Source organism: Melanotaenia boesemani, chromosome 20 (genome assembly GCF_017639745.1).
Source record: "Melanotaenia boesemani isolate fMelBoe1 chromosome 20, fMelBoe1.pri, whole genome shotgun sequence".
In the NCBI taxonomy this organism is placed as follows: Eukaryota; Metazoa; Chordata; class Actinopteri; order Atheriniformes; family Melanotaeniidae; genus Melanotaenia; species Melanotaenia boesemani.
In genome coordinates this window covers 11,272,820-11,291,605 of record NC_055701.1, presented here as the reverse complement: position 1 = coordinate 11,291,605, position 18,786 = coordinate 11,272,820, and the positions used below count along the sequence as shown (strand labels likewise).

Below are 18,786 nucleotides of genomic sequence, written 5' to 3'. Positions count from 1 at the left end.
CTCAGAGACTTTGTGGTTTGTGTAGCATTATCAGGATCAATATTATAGAGCATGAAAGCGTACATTAAAGCAGTGGTCTGACATTTTGATATTTATCCCCCTTTTTTTCTCAGAGAGGGTGGATATCAAACACTGATTGCTCTCCAAAATTGAGGACTTGACACAAAAAATATCTTCTTTTTGGTGGTTGGGAGCTAATCCCTTCCCTGTTAGCAGAAAAGACATATGATCCACTTTAAAAGTCTAAATACAATAATGATGATGAATTTTAAGGATATTTGAAAGGGAATAATACAGATGTATTAATTAGAGGGGGTTAATAACAACTGAAAACCCCATGAATGATTGCTTATGTTGACGTAGCTTTTAAGACATTGAACAGGGGATTGTGAAAAACTCCCAGTAAAGAAATATAAACAAAAAACTAGAACAGAAAAAGTAAGAGAGGTTAAAAGACAAAGCTGAAAGTGAAAGAAATCTACAATTTTTTTAAAAAAAGATTGACATGAAATAAATGCCAAACAGGGCACAGTATGGAAAATGGCAGCTTTTAAAAGGCTGATTTGTTAGAAAATGTCAAAAGGAAAATGTTAGTCCCAAAGTTTATTGTACTGATCCAGCATAGTGACGTCTTTAAATCTGTGACTAAAACTATTTACAAAAATGAGAAAAATGTCAGATAACACGTTTGAATTACAGCTGTATTTGACAAAAAAAGGGCAACAGGAAGTTAAGATATTTATTTATTTTGAAACAACTGATGAAGCAGCTTTACAATAACTGCAAGGCTGAGACCAAAAACCACAAAGATGCCAAAGATACATGTGAAGCTAATTGCATGGGGTGCATCTTTGCAGAGCTTCACAGTCCAAACTGTCCCATTGCTAGTTTTAAAAAAGGTCGTGACATAGACATCGTTTCTCAGACTAGTATTAAAACTGGGGGCTCTGACTAGACACAGATGGAATGAGGTTTTGAGAACCAACCACTGTGGTCACAAAAAAGTAGAGGAAGATTTTTAACTCCAAGACAGCGACAGCAGATACAGTAAGGATGTTTCCAAGCTTTTTATCGCTACATACTAGTAGCAATAATAATAGTGACACTGTTGTCAGGCATTTACAAAAATGTCAGTATAGAATTGCATACATTAGACAACATCAAAACTTCCCCTCTGATAAAACTCCTGCACTCCTAGCTGTTAGTGTCAGGTAGAATTTATACACAAATATATATTACATGTATATACTTGGATAGATGGATGGATGGATGGATGGATGGATGGATTTCTTATGAAGTCACAATTCATTAAGGAGAAGAATGCTCATAAACCCAGTAATAAAAATCCTGCAGGGCATCTTTATTATCAGTGTCTTCAATCATCATTTTTAGGTTTAGTTTACAATGATATACTAACTCATATTATGCTACTAGAGCTGCATCTTTCTCTGGTCTCTGGGACCTGTTAAATGAATAAAGCTGACTCTAAAATACAGTGAATGCATATGAAAGTACTATAATGATATAATTCAAAGTACAGATTCTTTTTATTGGAACTTCAAAAGCTGCTTTTTCCTTTTTATTTATTTATTTATTTATTTATTGTAAAATCTACCCAAGCCTCCTTCAAAATGTAGCTGATTTGTCTGGATTGGTGGCATTATATCTACCCATATCTCTAATGTACAAAGAAGTCTTAATCAATTAAATATGCCTTTAAAGCTGTTCCAACACAAATCTCATGCCTAATTTAGAAGTCTGGTCTCTAAATTCCTCTACAAATACAGTCACGGTCAGCAGGCAGCATGACTTAAAGCAAGGATAAATGATCTGAATCAGTCTTAGCCAGATAAAAAATATTTGTTGCATATAATAGATGCGCCATAAAGTGTTACATTTTTACATTTATATTTTTTAAAACCTCAAGTTCAAAACAAATCATGATAGGTTACAAGGTTATGACATAGATACCATATGATCAGAAAGACAATAATTACTGGAAGGGGGTGGCTCTTTAGTAAAGCTCTAATCGCATCATATTAACAGGCAGCCATTTGCTGGATGAGTGAATATCCTCATAAAGCATCTTTGTGGCTTAAAAAGATTTCATCATATTCATCTCCCAAAGAGATTACATTTAATTTCAGTGGGGAAAAAAACTATTTGTCAATAAATGCTGGGGAAGCTTTGTAACCCTTTCTGTTATGGACAAGGTCTGCAAGGTGTTCGGTACATAAATTGAAGCTTGGATGAAAAGAAAAAGATGTAAAGTTTTAAATTATGTAACAGGATTATGTGTACTGTATAGTCATCAAGCAAATAAATAAAGATTCTTGACTTCAGCACTATTTAGCAAGAAAGCTCAAGTAAGTTTATCTAAAAAATTTCACTTCTTAAACAGGTTAAAATTTAACAAATGATCTTTTAATTGTGTGGATCAAAAATGTACCTACAGCTTAACTCATGCCAGTATAAACAATGTAAAAAGTATTAATTATTGGGCCATACAGAATTTCTGCTTGATGATTCCATTCTATAATCCAGAGGTGATCTATAAGCATAATGTATAAGCCTGAACAGTCTAGCTTTTTGCACAATCCTCTTAACTCTCATCCATCCTTTCCACTGAGGTTTGGCCCATGGCGTCAGGGCTGGAGCTGCACTTGACTTGTCCCCTGCTGTGTCAGCACAATAGAACACCCATGGAGTAGGAAGCAGCCTGTTCAGCTCACTTCAGCCCCTCAGTCAGCACCACTCACCTTGCATCATTGCCTGTATGCACTGCTGGCCATGCAGCTTCTGAACAGCTTACTGTATGTGCCCTGTGTAACCTTGAACGTGAAATAGATCTTTGAGGGTAAAGAAAAACAAAAAAAGACCAAGTTCTTAGCAGAAATTCAGCAACAACGTCCATTAAACCAGATATGTTGTTCTTATCAGGTATTTTTAAAGTGCAGTAAATATGAGGGTGTTGTTTTGACTGACGAGAATGACAATAACTTTGATATTTTTGTTTTTGGCAAAGGTAAAATCAGCATTAAAATTGAATTGCAGACACTTAGAAAACTTGATATTTGAGGGCTGACTGACTTCCAAACATGAAATCAGCAGGCGTTTATAGAAGAAGCTCTTTTCTCACTGAGACGCTAAAGAGTGTAAAGTTTTCTGCACATACTTTGCAAATCAATTTTTAATTTTTTTTAAATAGCCTCAAACCAACATATGTCTTAAAAAGCATCATGAAAAACTACAGCAACTGTGTTTTGGACCCTGGTTCCTGATCCTGGATTATTTTTTAACTTGCGATGATGCCAAATTAATAATTTCCTCCAACAAGATATTGTATTTATGGAAAATGGTTGCATATGCATCACTGAAAATGGCTAAAAAATAAATGCAAAATATGAAGGGCTTTATCTTCACACACAATTTACACACTTGGCTGCGTCTATAAACACTTTATTACAATAGTAAAGAGGCTGTGCCGTCCAGATTAGATTCTTGGATATATTAAATTACACACTCAATGCAAACTATTGATTATTTCACTATCTTTGAACAAGGAAACACTTGAGCCCTCAATGAAGCACCTCCTAGCCCTCTCCCAAATTCTTAATTGCATTCAGTAACTACATAGTAACTTTTCTGCTTTCCTGATAGGTGATCTCGTTACACTTGTCTTCCTCTCAATGTACAGGCGAAGCATTTTACTCAAAGCAACAGAGCACTATCTGTCTCCATTCTGCAGCAACATCATTTCATCCTGAAAGTTGTTCACAGGCTAAAGGTTCAATCGATTCTCATCCAAAAGTGATGACACCAGCAAGTAAAGTGTTGGACTGTGCAGTGGGTTAGTTTTGTAGTGCGTTCTGATGCCTCTGTTTTTCAGTATTGTTGTGGATAACTGTAGATTTATATGCAGACATGTGTGAAGTGGACAGACCACACAACTGAAATAAAATCTGATTCTGCATGGGGAAAACACCAGATTTTCATTTCATAAATAAACATAAAATTGTTCTAACTTGCTTCAGAAATCCATTATTTCGATTGCGAGAGAAAACAGAAAAAAACCTCTGAAAAAGCTAATTTTCCTGTTTGTGTTTAGTCTTTCATTGTAAGCACCGTTTCAGAGATTGAAAAGTTAATTATTTTGCTGCTCTTGTTTGTATTCTACTTTTGTTCTGTTATTCATGTCTGTGCTGGGACTCTTGGTTTATGGAGGATTTTCTGTTTATGAGCTCTGTTCCTGACATTGTTTTTATGTTTTCTCATTTCCCTTGTTTTTGTTATATTATACTACTACCTCACAATGCCAACAATTGGTGACTTTTTTATAACATCTAACAGTACTTCAAGTTCTGATATAAGCAAAACAGAGACCAAAGACAATGTGAAGGGAGGAAGACTACATTTTTCACAGGCTGCTTTTTATTGTCAAGAACTTTATGAAATAAAATGCAACAAAACATCACAAAGCAGACTTTTTTGCTAATGGATTTGCAACAAACTGCTCGATGACCTAAGTACTTGAAGTGGGGTCTATTTGTATATGTGCAGTTTTACCAATAGTCTTGTTGCATAATAATTTGAAGATAAGTGGGATGCTGCCTTAAGTTAACAATAATTGCATATTGATCAAATGAGTTGAAAGTAGAATTACCAAGATAGCCTCTCTCCCTTGTCTCAGCACATCTGGTTTGGCTTCTGGGATGTCTGTGGTGTGAAAGTGCTTGACAGGAAGCACAAGGGAACCATACTGTATGTAGTTTTTTTGTCACCAGTTGGAGGCATGTCTGCAGGTGGCCCGCTCTAGGTGACAGCACAGAATGTGACTCAAGCTGCTCTCTTTTCTTCCCTCTTGAGTGTTCTGTCACTCTTACTGCAGCCGCACACCATTCAGGGCCCTATGATGACAGGCCAGACACAACTTTCAACCACATTACATCAGCAATAGGTGTCATACAGAGGAGAAAAGGAGCAGATTAGTTTTCAGCAAAGTAATGTTAAACCAGACATATAAATAAATATAAATAAGTAGAAGAAAAACAATTGTATGTTTTTATTGGATTTTTTTCAATGTGACCTTGGGAGGATGATCATAGAAAGTAGTGGACAATGTCCCTTTATTTATATCACTTTAATACTGTAGGTCATGTTTTATAATGTCTCCCTGCCAGAGAGCAAAGCCCCTGGAGTTCATGAGTTAAGAGCTCTCAGATACAAACTATCTCAAAATGACCTCTCTCTTTAAAAGGAGGTAGCATATTTGGAAGCATTATTTTTTATGCATTCATTAAAAAATGCATACTTTCCCAGAGTTAATGTGACACTATATTCATCTGAATAGATGTGTATGTGTTAAATTAGTATATTGATAGCCTACTGAGCACAAATGTGAAAATTATTTTAACATCCCATTTATTGCATATGTAAAAACATATCTACTTTATGAGGTATAAAATTGTATTGAGCAAGTGCAACAGATCAGAGATATGTGTTAATCTGACACAGCAGGACAGATGAGAAAAATTTTTTAATATATTGTATAATGGCCATGTAGGTGGGATGAAAAGACCCAATTCCAAAAAAGTTGGGATGCTTCATAAAATGTAAATATAAACAATGCAATGATTTGCAAATTTCCTTAAGCCATATTTTATTCCCAATAGAACATAAACAACATATCAGATGTTGAAACTCAGACATTTTACCATTTTGAGGAAAAATTTGGTTAGTTTGAAATGTATATAATGGCAACACATCTGGTCATCCCTGGTCTTCACTTTCTATCTGCAGAATCTTGCACTTCATTTCCAAACCCATCCTTGGGCTGCTGCCATCCTGTTTATCCTCTTACCTGCTACTTAGACAGAACAGTCACAGCCTACGCTCCCAGGATTTTATTACTTTCAGCGTTCCCTCAGTGCATACACCAGATTGGCAAAAGGGCATTTTCATAAGACTGAAGAAAACATCTTTGAATTGATCTTGTTTTTAGTGTTATTACTTTTTGTATTCTGTATTGTTAGAGCCGTCTGTAACCGTAACTAAATGTTTTTTGTCTGTCCAGCACAGGTCTGTCTTATAAAGGAAAAAGCATGTTCCAATGGGACTACCTGTATAAACAAAGGTTAAGAAAATAAATAAATAAATAAAAACAAATCTCAAAAAAAGTTGTAACAGTTTAACATTTATCGTTGCCCAGCGTCTTCTCATGAAACCTCAGACAGATTTGAATTAAATTAACAATAAAGTAAACTTAGTCACAAAATGTTGCTCATGCATCCACAATGCTTTATTTTTAGCTAGTCTTCTGTGCATTAAATGAGCATTTTCAGGCCTGTTTTGTTTAACTATCATAGCAACGGTTTGCTATAGATAGATTAAGGTTGAGACCAGACTTAATCAAAAGAAGCAAGAATTTAATGAGTATGTTGTTTTCAGTTATGTGATGGTTTAATTGTTGCTAGTTCATGCTGCTAAAACAATATTTATTATGTATTTCTTTAACATTGACAGGATTATATGTTACTTTTTCGGGTAGCTATTATGAGTCATTTCATTGAAGAATAATGGCAACAAATTATTCTTTAATTAAAAATAAAAAAAAAAACATAACTCACTCACTGGGTCCATCAGAACCTTGGCAGAGCTGTTACAGATTGAGGAGACAGGGTTGCTCTCAGCAGCAAGCTGCAGCACTGTGTGGTGCCTGAGGTGTGGTGACATGATGCAAGTTGACAGGTGGCACCATGGGTAATAGGGCTAAAACTCCCGTCATGCAGCCTGCTGAGACTCCGCCCTACCTTTCTGGCCAACCAAATGTGCTCACCTACTTAGCCCCTGCTTATTTATGAGTACATTATTATTAAAAGCTGCAGAAATGTCACAGTTATGATATCAAGTTGAGGTTTGGGGTAAGTGAAATGAATTTAGAAGTAACGCCAAAGGCTGTGCACACACAGCAGGCAAATTGCTTTGAAAAATCTGAGCAGCAGAGGCTGATGTTGCAATCCTGCTGATTTTGTGGTCTGAAATGACTCACTGTTTCAAGTCTTACCATAAGGAGGTTGAGGAGGGAGAAGCTCGACCTTCATGTTGTAATAAGCAAAGAATGAACATTCACAGCTCTTCAGTTATTTTATTTCTTTCCATCAAAAGAAATGCACAGATCAACAAAGCTATTACATACAAATTGCCATACAATAGCATTTTTTTCTTTCGTGTTTAAGGGGTGATCCAGAAATTTTGTGTCATTTATACACTGTTTATCTTGGACATTTGCAGTGATCCTGCATTCAGCAACAAAATAAACATACAGATGCTGTTTAAATGAAAACGTTCAGCCACAAACGTCATACTGTATCTGGTCAGTGATGGATTACCGCTCCAGTAAAACTACTGTACTGACATACAATAAAGAAAGAAACAAAAGTTTTGCATAGCTTCATTGTAATGTAGATACAGTACTTTAAGGCACTTTATGAAAAATTTTAGGCATTTTTTTTACCTTTTGCCACTTCATTCTACAAACTTCACCTTAATATGCAATGTTACAACATTTGAATATTTTTTTTTCTTAAACCACACTTCTACACAATATGTATATCTACTTCTCTGCTTTTCATTTGGCATTAAGTCTCAAGTTCAACATTCATACATTGTGCATAATATGACTGACACATTGTCCCATAACCCCACACAACTCACTGTTTCTCAAAAGGACAAAATAAAAAGAAAGTAAAGAAAAAGGAATTGTGCAATGACTTGGGGTTATGTGGAGTAAAAGGCAACACGCTGTCAAAAACAAGTCCCAAATCTATTAGAGAACCAATAAGTCTGAGCAAGTTGCAGGTCCATTTCCTCAAAGACTGGTACTGTACCGACAGTGACAAGGGTACATGTGACACAGGCAGGAAACAACACCCTCACCCTTTTTTCTCCTTTTGGATAGAAAATTGTTTTTTTCTTATAGTTCTCTTTAAAGAAATCCAGAGCAATACAAGGATATGTGTGTATGTCAGAATGCTTCAGCCCCATTTCACAATGACAGAGGTAAGGAGGATGCGTCTTCTCTATCCCAGCTGATCTTCATACTGCTTACGGAAGCAATCTCCGGCTGGAAAGAAATCCCAGCAGCGCTCCTGATACATCTTCCACACATATGACTCCTAGACACACACAGAAAAGCAAAATCTTACAAAGTTTAGCCTAAAGACGCCTTTCTTTTACTGTCAAGGTCTTTTCTGTGCATGTCAAAGTTCTGCAGTGTTATGGAAACCACACTGAAGGGCATTGTTTTTTTACCCAGAAACCTAAACCACCAACAATTCCAACAAAGAATAAACAGATACCTTGCACAACATAGTCAGTTCACACTTTTCACAGCTATTCTGTCTTATGGAGGACATATAAAAGATTTCTTATGTTGTCTTTAAGTATCTTTGTTTTTAATGTTCCTACAAACTTAAATATACTTTTGCTGTTGTTTATTCATTGATAGTCCACACAATCATCCATCAAATCTTATTTTAAGCCTAACAGGGATGTTGATTAGAGAAAAAGAGTGAAAACACACAGGGTATGTTAGTTAGAGTGAGTGGTGAGGATCATTGGCTCACTCTTTGAGTCTTGTTTATCCAAACCATTCACATGTTTTATCACCTCTAAATACTCTCTTGTGTTTTCTTCCAATAAAAATTTGTTTGGAGGTAGCCCACATGACTTTCTCTGTGCATTACCTTTTGGTTTATTACTGAAACTTACAGAGGAGGTAAAACAAAACATTTTAGATGTATGGTGACAAAAGGTTTTGCAGCAATGTACAGTACAAAAATAATGAGTCTTTTGAGCATTAAAGCATGTAAATGCTTCTAACAGATTCCAGGAATACAATTAACTTGTAAATGAGAGCTCTTTAAAAGACATAAAACACAGAATCCATTTAAACTTCGATTAGAAATGTTTCAAATTTCAAACGTCAAGTCATTCAAATTGCGCTAAGTTGTTGGAGGTGGCAGTTTAAGCTAGTTATTGCATTTTCTTCTGTAATGACTCTGATTATGTTCTAATTCTCCACAATTATGTGTTTCTGTGCATTTTAATTGCAGGTGGTTTTATAGATGCTGAACACCAATGACATTTTTTACATAATCTAAGGAGTGTACAGTTATTTTGCTCCTCTTATGAAAAGGACAGAGTTGCTTCTTGATGATGCACCATTCTAAAAGAACAAGATCATTAGTAAAGAAAAGATACTCTACCTGGCCAGTGTGCTCTGTCTCATCCTTGTTAATAAGGTACATCAGGAAAAACCTTGAAAAAAAACAATAGTGCCACAACAAATTAGTAACATTGAGAACATATTCTATTATCAAAGCCGAAACACAGAACAGAGAGGAGATGAGCTGTAGTGATGCACATTTGATTTTTGCACATATGTCACTTAAATGTCACGTTCATGTTTCCAGGACACTTCACAAATTGTGACGCAAGTGTCTAAACAAAGCAACACCAGCTCATCTCCATCACTGAATCACCTGTTGTTTCCTAAATCAAGAGGAAATGGCAATGGGCTGCTGTATCCCACTGGGCATCACTACATGCCAAATCATGATAAATACTGTATGAGAGCACCCTTTCATAAACCTATTTTCCAATAAAGTTCACGGCATTAAATCGTAATGAAGCAACATAATGAGGTCGTTCTCATATCCTCCAGCCAGATGACTGCAAGAGCAAATGGACCGAGTCTTCCTATTGTTGTCGGTATTAAACAGAGGCAATAGCTAAGCACTGAGGAGAGAGGAAGCAAACAGAAAATGTTTGGGATCTACTGATCTATATCACTTCAGCTGTTAGTGACTTTGGCCCCAGAAGCTTTCCGGCATGCAGACAAATTATAGGGAAGCAAATAATGATGAAAAATGAGCATAATAACTAAAATATTTGTTTTAAATGTTCATACTTACAGGTAGTTTGCCAAATTGTGCTCTTGTAACGTATGGGTCTCAAAGCCATGGGGTGTCGTGTCAAAGTAGTCATTACCAATGCCACAAATGAAGCATTTGGTCTGAGAAAAGGAAAAATGAAAACATGTTTTAGCATATACTTAGTTTTGCTATCTAAGCTTAGTTTTATGAGCTATACAGTAGTAATGCAGAGAAAGGTTTGCATCAGTTTTCTTTGATTTTCCACAGAATGGCTTGTTCATTTCTCAGGGTAACAACCACTCAGCTTGTTGGCAGTTACTTGATGTTTTTTGTTGATCTGAAACTTTTAGAAATCTGAGAAAATAACCCTGAAGATTGTTGAGAGCAGCAAATCCTGCCCTCTTCTGTATATTCATTCAGATTTTTCCAAAGCTGTCATTTGACCACTTGAACTGTGGACAAAATATTTATGTTCCAAAAGTTGCATTCTGACATTATTTTGTTTAGAAGAAGCTCAATCTTAAGAGAGATTAAGCTTTTTTTTTAAGTGTATCACATGTCTACACTCCTAATTAATTTCTACAAAACAGCATTGACTGTATAGGTTATTACTTCAGTTTAAGACAAGCACACTGCTGCGAACACTGCAAAAATCTGCTGCAAAAATGAAAAGAAAAACCCTGCATCATTTCCCCCTTCGGCTCATGAAAGTCCCTCAGCACTCCATAAGCAAGTGCAGGTGAGAATGAAATGTCCTCTTACTTCCATGTCCTCTTTGACTTGTTCCTGTTGGTCTCTCAGCTCTCCAAAGGCATCAATAATCAAACCTGCAGCCAAAAGAGAATTCCTATAAGCATATAATGTATACTGTATCCTAATTCTCTTGTAGTAGTAGGGATTGTAACACAGTTTTACTACTCTTATGGTAAATAAAATAAAAGTCAGTATATTTGTGGTAACTGACAAAAGCTGTAAGTTTGCTTTAAGTACACATTAGCAAAGGAAGTGTTATTGATGGAATCTAAAGTTTTTTTTTTTGTTTTTGTGTATGTGACGATGTGTATGTTTAGAGCTAAAACTTACCCTGGATGATGGCCAGGAGGATGACAATCACAAAGAAGAAGAAAGTGATGTCAAAAAGGATGCGATAAAGTTCATAGGGATCACCAGCTGGATCCTCAATCTCATCCCCGATCCCGCCTCCAGCTCTCACGCCAACGTACATGTGGAATAGGTAGCACTGCAGAAACACAAGGAGAATGTCGGTTTAAATGAAAGCCTTAGAGTCAAAGCAGGTGAAACAGTGACTTCTGTTTACCGTCATCATGTCATCACACTTCATGTCTGGCTCATCCTCATCCCCACTCTTGTTGTAGAACTTCCTGAAGAAGTTGAAGGCCACCACAGTGTAGAGGTAGACCACGACTGCCAGCAAGCCCACCGTCAACACCAGCTGCAGAGGAGCATGAAGATAAGCCCTTTACAGACTGCCCATATACTCTATTCTAGTTTAAAACACAGTGGAGACAGCAGGGGAAGAGTCCCCATTTGACAAAATGGGAGAGAGAAAATATAGAAGATATGGAAGCGATAACAAATCTCACATATTAGTTGTTTTGTTTGTGGTAAATAAATTCAAGCATGCTACCAGGTGCAGCTCAGGAACTAATTTACTTGTTGACTTAAAAGGACAACAACGGTGTAAACAGCAGTAAAGTGCATCTGAACTGACAGCAAGATTGATCTGCTCGAATGCTCGAGTCTGAGAAGTAGTGAGGAATCCTTGAGGCTTCGGCATTTAGTATTTTTATCCTCAGGGACTAATGTGAAATAACATTTTCATTCATGCCCCTAGCCAGTTTACAGAGGAACTATTTTTAAGAAAAAATTTATTTAGGGAAACTTGAGGTATTTGATTCCAAATGTCGTAATTATAAAACCATAAATAAAGTTAAATATTCTTTGTTAATTTGTGGACAAACATGATTAAGATTATGGACCTTATACACCAAAGTAGTTGTTGAATGTCTTGACTATCCTGCCATGTTTGTTTTTAAGAGTCAAGCAGAAAAAATAGATCATGATTGGCTTGTGTGTTGCTAATAAATAGCAACACACAAGATTAAAGATTAGATTAAATTAACCTAAAATGAACACAGCATTTCAGTGATGTATCATTTCTACAAGGTAGAAAAACATGCAGGATGATGATGAGCATAGCAAAAATGGCAACAGTGAAGCAGCAGCATTATAACTGTGCCTCACATCAGGGAACTGACAGGAGCTGATATCAACGCAATCTTCTAAAATGTGGAGTTAAAATCTCCTTATTACTAATTTTTGCAGCCAAAATATATTTGGCAAAGAAAAATATCACTTTCAAAATGAAAAACATGAAATTTGAAATTATTTTCAACAAAAATAAAAAATCTGAATTATCTGATGCTGCTACCAACACAAAAGACATCAGCATTCCAAGGGTGCAAGACAGAGAAAAATAAATACCATACCACATCTACAAACAGTAAACTCATATCTGTTGTGTATCTAAAGTATGGCCTCTCTTGAAAGAGACTAAGCACAGTCACGTTTACTTCCTTTTCAGTTAGCACACGCAACTTTAGTACTTGTCCCAAGGGCAACCACTGTTGCAGTTGTTGTAGTTACTCCAATTTTACTCACTGAAGGGAGGAACAACAAACACGTACAGATTGCCAATGAAAGGAATAATCCTATCATATACTAAATCTGGAGGTACTTTACTACTTGCACCTTTGTAAAATTAAACGTTGGTCAGGTCAAGAAAATTGAAAGTTGGAATTGCACCATTATATATATATATATATATAAATATTATTATTACAAATCTAATAAAAGTTTACGTAATTTTTAATTTTAGAAGCTACTGAACCAAATTATTGTGAAGACATTTTAAGTCTTCATTTGTTGTCTGTGCTCTATGTTCTCCGATGCATGAAAGGTTTGAGTCATTCAGAGACTGTGGAATAGCTTTTCTTAACTTACTGATGGAGCTTGTGTATTCAGTCACAGTAAATTTGTTACTAATATGTGGCACATCTGTGCTTTGTCCTAATGATTCCTGGTGCTGAAAAAGGCTTGAGGGACAAAACTTCATCTGTTCTCATGTAACAATCAACAGACCACTAACTCTGTAGTGACCTCTGCTGTTTAGAAGGGGAACTGCGTTCCACTCCTCCTCCTCCTCCTCCTCCTCACCTGTTTGCCATTATGGGTGACAGAAGAAAGGATAGTACGAAGGGTCTTGAAGCCCATGGCAATGTCCAACAGATGGGCAGCGAAGAAGAAGTTGTTGTAGTGTCCCAAAATCGACATGGTGGTGTACCAAACTAGATACAGGAATGACTGTTGAAATCATAGAATTCATTAGAATCCATCTTTCCTCTTATATCATCTACTAACCTGTTTATCCTGTAAATCATTCAATCATCCATTCACAACTTTACCAGCCATAGCAAACTTTATTAATCATCCCAACTAATGTCAAACTTACATTGTCTGTAAACACCACCCCCATTTTCCAGACATGGTACTTCGTATCGATTGAGCTCAACCTGGCAATGAGAAAAAAGTTGCTATGAAAGGCTCATATTTTCAGTTTGACCTCTACTTTTGCTTCCAGCAGTCCCAGCTTGGCAGCTATTTATCGGTTTAATCTCTCACCATGACACGAGCGAGGCCTCCTTGGCAACAGTCTCCTCTGTAGGGTTGAAATCCAGGGCACTCTTGTCCAATCCCAGCAGCTCTGCTATCCTCTCTGCTCCGTACAGGTCTCCATATTTCTTTATCACCTACAAACAGCAGCCACAGAAAAACACAAGAGAAGAGCACACTGTAGCTGGCATTTAAAAGGTTCAGCCAGATTTGATTTATAGTCTGTGTGCACTACAGATTTAATTAGAATTACATAAAGCCACTTACTTTGCGTTTGACAAATTTATCCCAGTAGTTGTTGGGAAATGAACTGATAAAAACAGAAAAAAAAACATCCGAATTAAACCATTGTTTGCAAAAGATTATGACTTGAAAGTTTAATAACAGTGCTGTAGGTGACTTACGGAGTGTTGATGACCAGCCTGTCCCACTGTCCTTTAATGTCATCATCGGATGGCTGCTCAGTGATGTAGAGGCCTGCAAACTCCAACTTCCTCGCTATCTCTTTCTCCCGTTTGAATACCACCAGAGGAACCTAGTTTGTGTCAAATGAGACAATGACATGTAAGTGTAAAAAAAAAAAAATTCTAAATGTATGTGCATGTATGTAAATGTAAATTTTCTTGTATGTGTTTAAATCAACTACATATTTTCAGTGGAGGACATTGCACCTTTAGGTAGTAGTATCCCACCACACACAGGAAAGATATGATAGTGTGTAGTATTGCCAAACAGCGCAGCGTTGGCGCCATGTAACCAGTGCTTTCCTGAAGGACAAAGTACTCCAGTGCCCCTTCATCCTCCTCCTCTCCTACTCTGCCTCGACCGTTCCAAGGGTCCTCATCATCTGAATAATCACCAGTCACCTGCAAGATGATCAGACATTATTAAATATTTAACAAAGCAGCCAAAACAATGTGAAACCCTCTCTACATGCGTCAGGATAATTTAATTACAAACAAACCTTGTAGAAAAGAAGAATGAAGTTGATAGCAAAGGCAACAAAAAGTGCCAAGAAGCGAAGGTTGTAGAAATTTCTGGCTAGGTAGTTCTGTCAGAAATAAATGAAAATTATTTCAGAGTTAGATGTGTATAAGCACAAATGGATGTTTTAATGAATTAAACTAAAAGGTCTGGATTAAAACTAAAATCTGTTCTGATAGAGTTATGATTCATGCAGAAAAAAGCTTAACACCAAGCAAAATCCACACCACATAAGTGACTGTGCGGGTTGTGTAGAGGTGGAGCAGTTCATAAAGTCCGTGGTGAAAACTGGACAAGCCCTGCATGCAATTAGTTAGAAATCATCAGCTAAAGGTCGCAAGAATTAACTAAGAATTTATTAGACACAAGGTGATATATCAGGCCATTCTTTTCCCTGGAAGTCAGAGTTTCCTGTTTATACTGTATAAGCCAAAGTTATGTCTGTTTGTTATGCTGCTAATAAATCCACACAATAATGTCAAGTCTGTATTCCAGTTTACGTGACTATAGCCATGAATTTATCTGACTATTTCTGGCTAGGCCCTCATTTGAGCTGGAATTATGTGATAGGATGCCACAAGGTAGTTCCCATCAATTTAGACTGATTTGATTATAAAAAAAAAACAGCTTTGAAAAAGGCATAAGAAACTCTTAGAACTGAGATGGATTTTTATGCTCATGAATCAGACATCTGCAAACTGCCTGAAGTTAAAGCAAAAACATTTTATAAACAAGGCTCTAAACTTCAGAGGTGTCTGGGAGTAATATATCCTACAAGCATCTTGGTCTGGTAGATTTCCAAGCCAGCAAAGAAGCTGGCCATGAAGGCCTCTGGTGGTTCTTTCTTCAGGCCGAGCCGCTTCTTCGGGGCTCTCTTCTCTTCAACTGAGAGCTCTGGAGGGGTTTCATCTTTGGCCTTGTCATCATCCTTCTTTTCACCATCCTCTGAGCTGCAAGCACAACTTAGCTGTTAGTAACGGACCGTGCAGCCTTTGAATCTAACAAGACGCATTTAAATATACCTACTGTGTGAAAAAAACAACTTGCACATATTTGCATGCACATCCAGCTCTACTTTGAGATTGTGGTTTAATTTCTGATATTTTATGACAAACTTGAGCCATGGATTAAATTACACTCACTCTCCTTTCTCGGAGTCAGATTTGTAGTCTCCATTTGCAGCCCTCTTCTTTGCAGCCATCTATAACAACATCATTTTTTTTTTTTTTCATTTAAGCACAAAAAATGTTTCAACAATCAAACACATGAGGACAAACAAAGCTATCCTCATTCTTTTAGTCTAAACTTGATTACTGACCTGTGCCTTTTTCTGCTTGACTGCACTGGCTATCGATGGAGCGTCTCCCACCACCACCTCAGATACGTCACCCAGACCAGGTTCGGCACCATGCTTCCCCTCTCTCTTGGGCTGTATGTTCAGCAGCTCAGCCATCAGGTCGGCCTCTGCTGCATCACCCTGAGCCATCTGACCCATCTCTGCCAACGCTGACGCCTCATGCAACTCCATCTTCTCTGTTTCCAACACATCTCCATGTATCCCAAACTGAGTTGGGTCTGGCATGTTTCCCAAAATATCTGTTACCTTCATATTCTTGGCTCCCTCAACCAGCCCCCCCCCAAACATAGTGGTCCACAAGATGTGGAAGAAGCCCCAAATTAGGTTCTTGACAAAGTGAAAAAGGCCTGTGATGATCATCCAGAAGAAAGAGAAGAAGCCCTGCACCATCTCCTTCACAGTCATCTTCCTTAACTTCCTGTACTGCCGCCTCATGCTCTTGAGTGTGAGCAGCTGGCGGAAATTACTGAGGCTCTTTCTCATTGAGATGCAGGCCATTGTGAACGCAGACGAAGACTCCAGCATCACATTCTCCTCCTCTTCCTCTTCTTGGTTCTCCACCACGCTCTGGCTGTCCTCTTCATCTTCCTCCAGAAGCTCAACTGGGTCTGGCTCTGAAATCTGAGAAGCCAGCTGCATCTCAAAGATAGTGTCCTCGCAGAAGTTGACAAACAGTTCCATCTTCTCGCTCTCCCCACCCTCGTTGACCACATCGAATATGAACTGCCGCTTTGACTCTTTCACCTGAGGCTTTTCCCACTGCGTACGACTCGACTCGCTGATCTCAAAGTAAACTCTCTCAATGCGCTTGGCTCCGCCCATGATCTCAATACGACCTAAGAAAGGCTCGAAGTAGCTGAGAACGCTCTCAGCCAGATCGAGGAATGTTGAGAGGCGAGAATCGTGAGGCATATGCTCTGAGAGGTTGGTAAGCAACACAGCTACGTTAAAGCCAATGTCCTTCGCTGGTTCGTGAAATCTCTCCACAAACTGCTTGTAATTGAACATGTCATTCTCATCGGCCTCAGCACAGGAGAGGAGAAACTCGATCTCAGATTGAGAGTACTGTTTCTGGTTCTCCATGGACTTCTGGAAGTCCTTCTTTGAGATGACTCCTTTACTCTCGCCGTCATACTCCTTGAAGCTATCTGAAGTGGTCAAGTCTTTCAACTTGAGGAACATGTCAAAAAATTTCAGAATCATCTCCACATTACTGGAAGATTCCACCAAGGTGTCCACCATTTGTTTCCCAATAGTTCCATTGACAACGTTACCTGTTCAGTAATAAAATGACAAAAAAAACATGTTTTTAGTAACAAGAACCACACAAAAAATGCTGTTGTGGTGCACATTTGACTTAATTCCGAGCAAAAATCTGTTTTGATAAAAGTCTTGAAAGAGACAAACCTTCAAGAAGTGAAAGCATCATGACAATCATGTCCTTCTGCAAGTCCAGCAGCTCCTTCAATAATTCAATTTGACTGGAGTCCTGATGGAAGAAGAAGAAGAGAAGGAAAGAGGACCCCATGAGTACTGTTGACCCCCCTGTAATGATACTGCCACCTTTTTTAATAACCCTGAGTTTTATTTGAAGAGATCAAGGCTGCTTCAAATTCTTCTGAGGACCAGAAGGTCCTGCTAGGTAATGTCCATCCATCATCACCAGGACTGATGTTATTTTACTGTCTAGGAGCAGATGGCTGGGTCAGTCTGCCTCATTTAAGGTCTCTCCAGAGAGTGTTCTCAACATACCATAAATCTAAACCATACTTTGATGGACTAAATTCAGCCCACTCCACCTGCGATCTCCCTCATGCTGGCTTCCAGATTCAGAGCCGGCCCTCTGTGACGACTATGAGATAAGGTTTGGTGCATGCTTTCATCCCACTGTTGGCTTGTTGCCCATAGCATAGATGGAGCCATATACGAGCTAACTGAGTGGATTGGCATGTAACTGTATTGCAGTAGCCTCAAGTTATCCTAGAGGCAAGAGAGACCTCTGGTGGTGTTATATAAAACTTCAATGGTGTTCAGATTTTTATCTCACTAAAAACAGGAATAACTCCATAAAAACTCTATTAATAAATTTTTATGTATATTTTGACTTTTTCTGGAATTTTCATCTATAATTGTGCACACAGTTTTGTGGCTGAGCTTATTGGCAGCCTTATTAAATGTCAGGTTGTCACTGAACTTAGCGGAGGTTTGAAAAAGCAAAGGCAATAGCCCACACATACATCTATAAATAAAATTAATTACAGCAAAGCATGTGGGTACACTGACATTAGCAAACATCTGGTTTGTGCTTCAGCTTCTAGGCATTTGCCAGAGCAGTCTCATATGAGCGCTTCTGCAAGCTGATTCTTGTGTTGCAATGCAAAGGATGGGCAAAAAGAGAAAATGTTTAAAAGAAGAAAAAACGATAAGTTATTACAATTATAGTGGCCAAACAGAATATATTTGTCTGCAAAAATTAAATAAAATTTAATTAAATGTAAAAAAAATATTATTTTCCCAAGAGGACAATTGCAAAAAACTAAAAAAAAAAACTCTCAGAAGAAGTAAAAATGGTAAAATATTTATTTAATCCTGAAGTCAATTAAATTAAGTGCATAGCAAACATAGCAAAGTTTAAACCTGAATATATTTTTCATTTACTATGGCACAAATAGTTAATTTACCTTTTTTTAAGATATAAAGCACATACCTGTGATAACTTCATCTGCATGTTGGCAAACACATGAAGGAAGCCCACCACTGCATCCCACAGCCTGCTGTGAGCCAGACTCTGCTGGTTGCCTATACAAGGACCCTGGA

The 18,786-nt window shown here is 37.6% G+C and overlaps 1 protein-coding gene across 1 annotated transcript in view; it reads right to left on the bottom strand.

Annotated features, from left to right (window-relative positions):
* Positions 1-7,130: 7,130 nt before the first annotated feature.
* The window catches only part of LOC121631195 (ryanodine receptor 3-like), a 77,734-nt gene continuing 66,078 nt past the window's right edge, over positions 7,131-18,786 (bottom strand). Inside the window, 18 exon segments of the mRNA XM_041971925.1 lie at positions 7,131-8,174; positions 9,267-9,318; positions 9,975-10,075; positions 10,698-10,762; positions 11,019-11,175; positions 11,254-11,388; positions 13,173-13,319; positions 13,468-13,528; positions 13,638-13,765; positions 13,896-13,938; positions 14,033-14,163; positions 14,300-14,494; positions 14,566-14,679; positions 15,388-15,562; positions 15,755-15,813; positions 15,931-17,243; positions 17,377-17,458; positions 18,677-18,781. Coding sequence (XP_041827859.1) covers positions 8,079-8,174; positions 9,267-9,318; positions 9,975-10,075; positions 10,698-10,762; positions 11,019-11,175; positions 11,254-11,388; positions 13,173-13,319; positions 13,468-13,528; positions 13,638-13,765; positions 13,896-13,938; positions 14,033-14,163; positions 14,300-14,494; positions 14,566-14,679; positions 15,388-15,562; positions 15,755-15,813; positions 15,931-17,243; positions 17,377-17,458; positions 18,677-18,781 — 3,159 coding nt within the window. The 3' untranslated portion in view covers positions 7,131-8,078.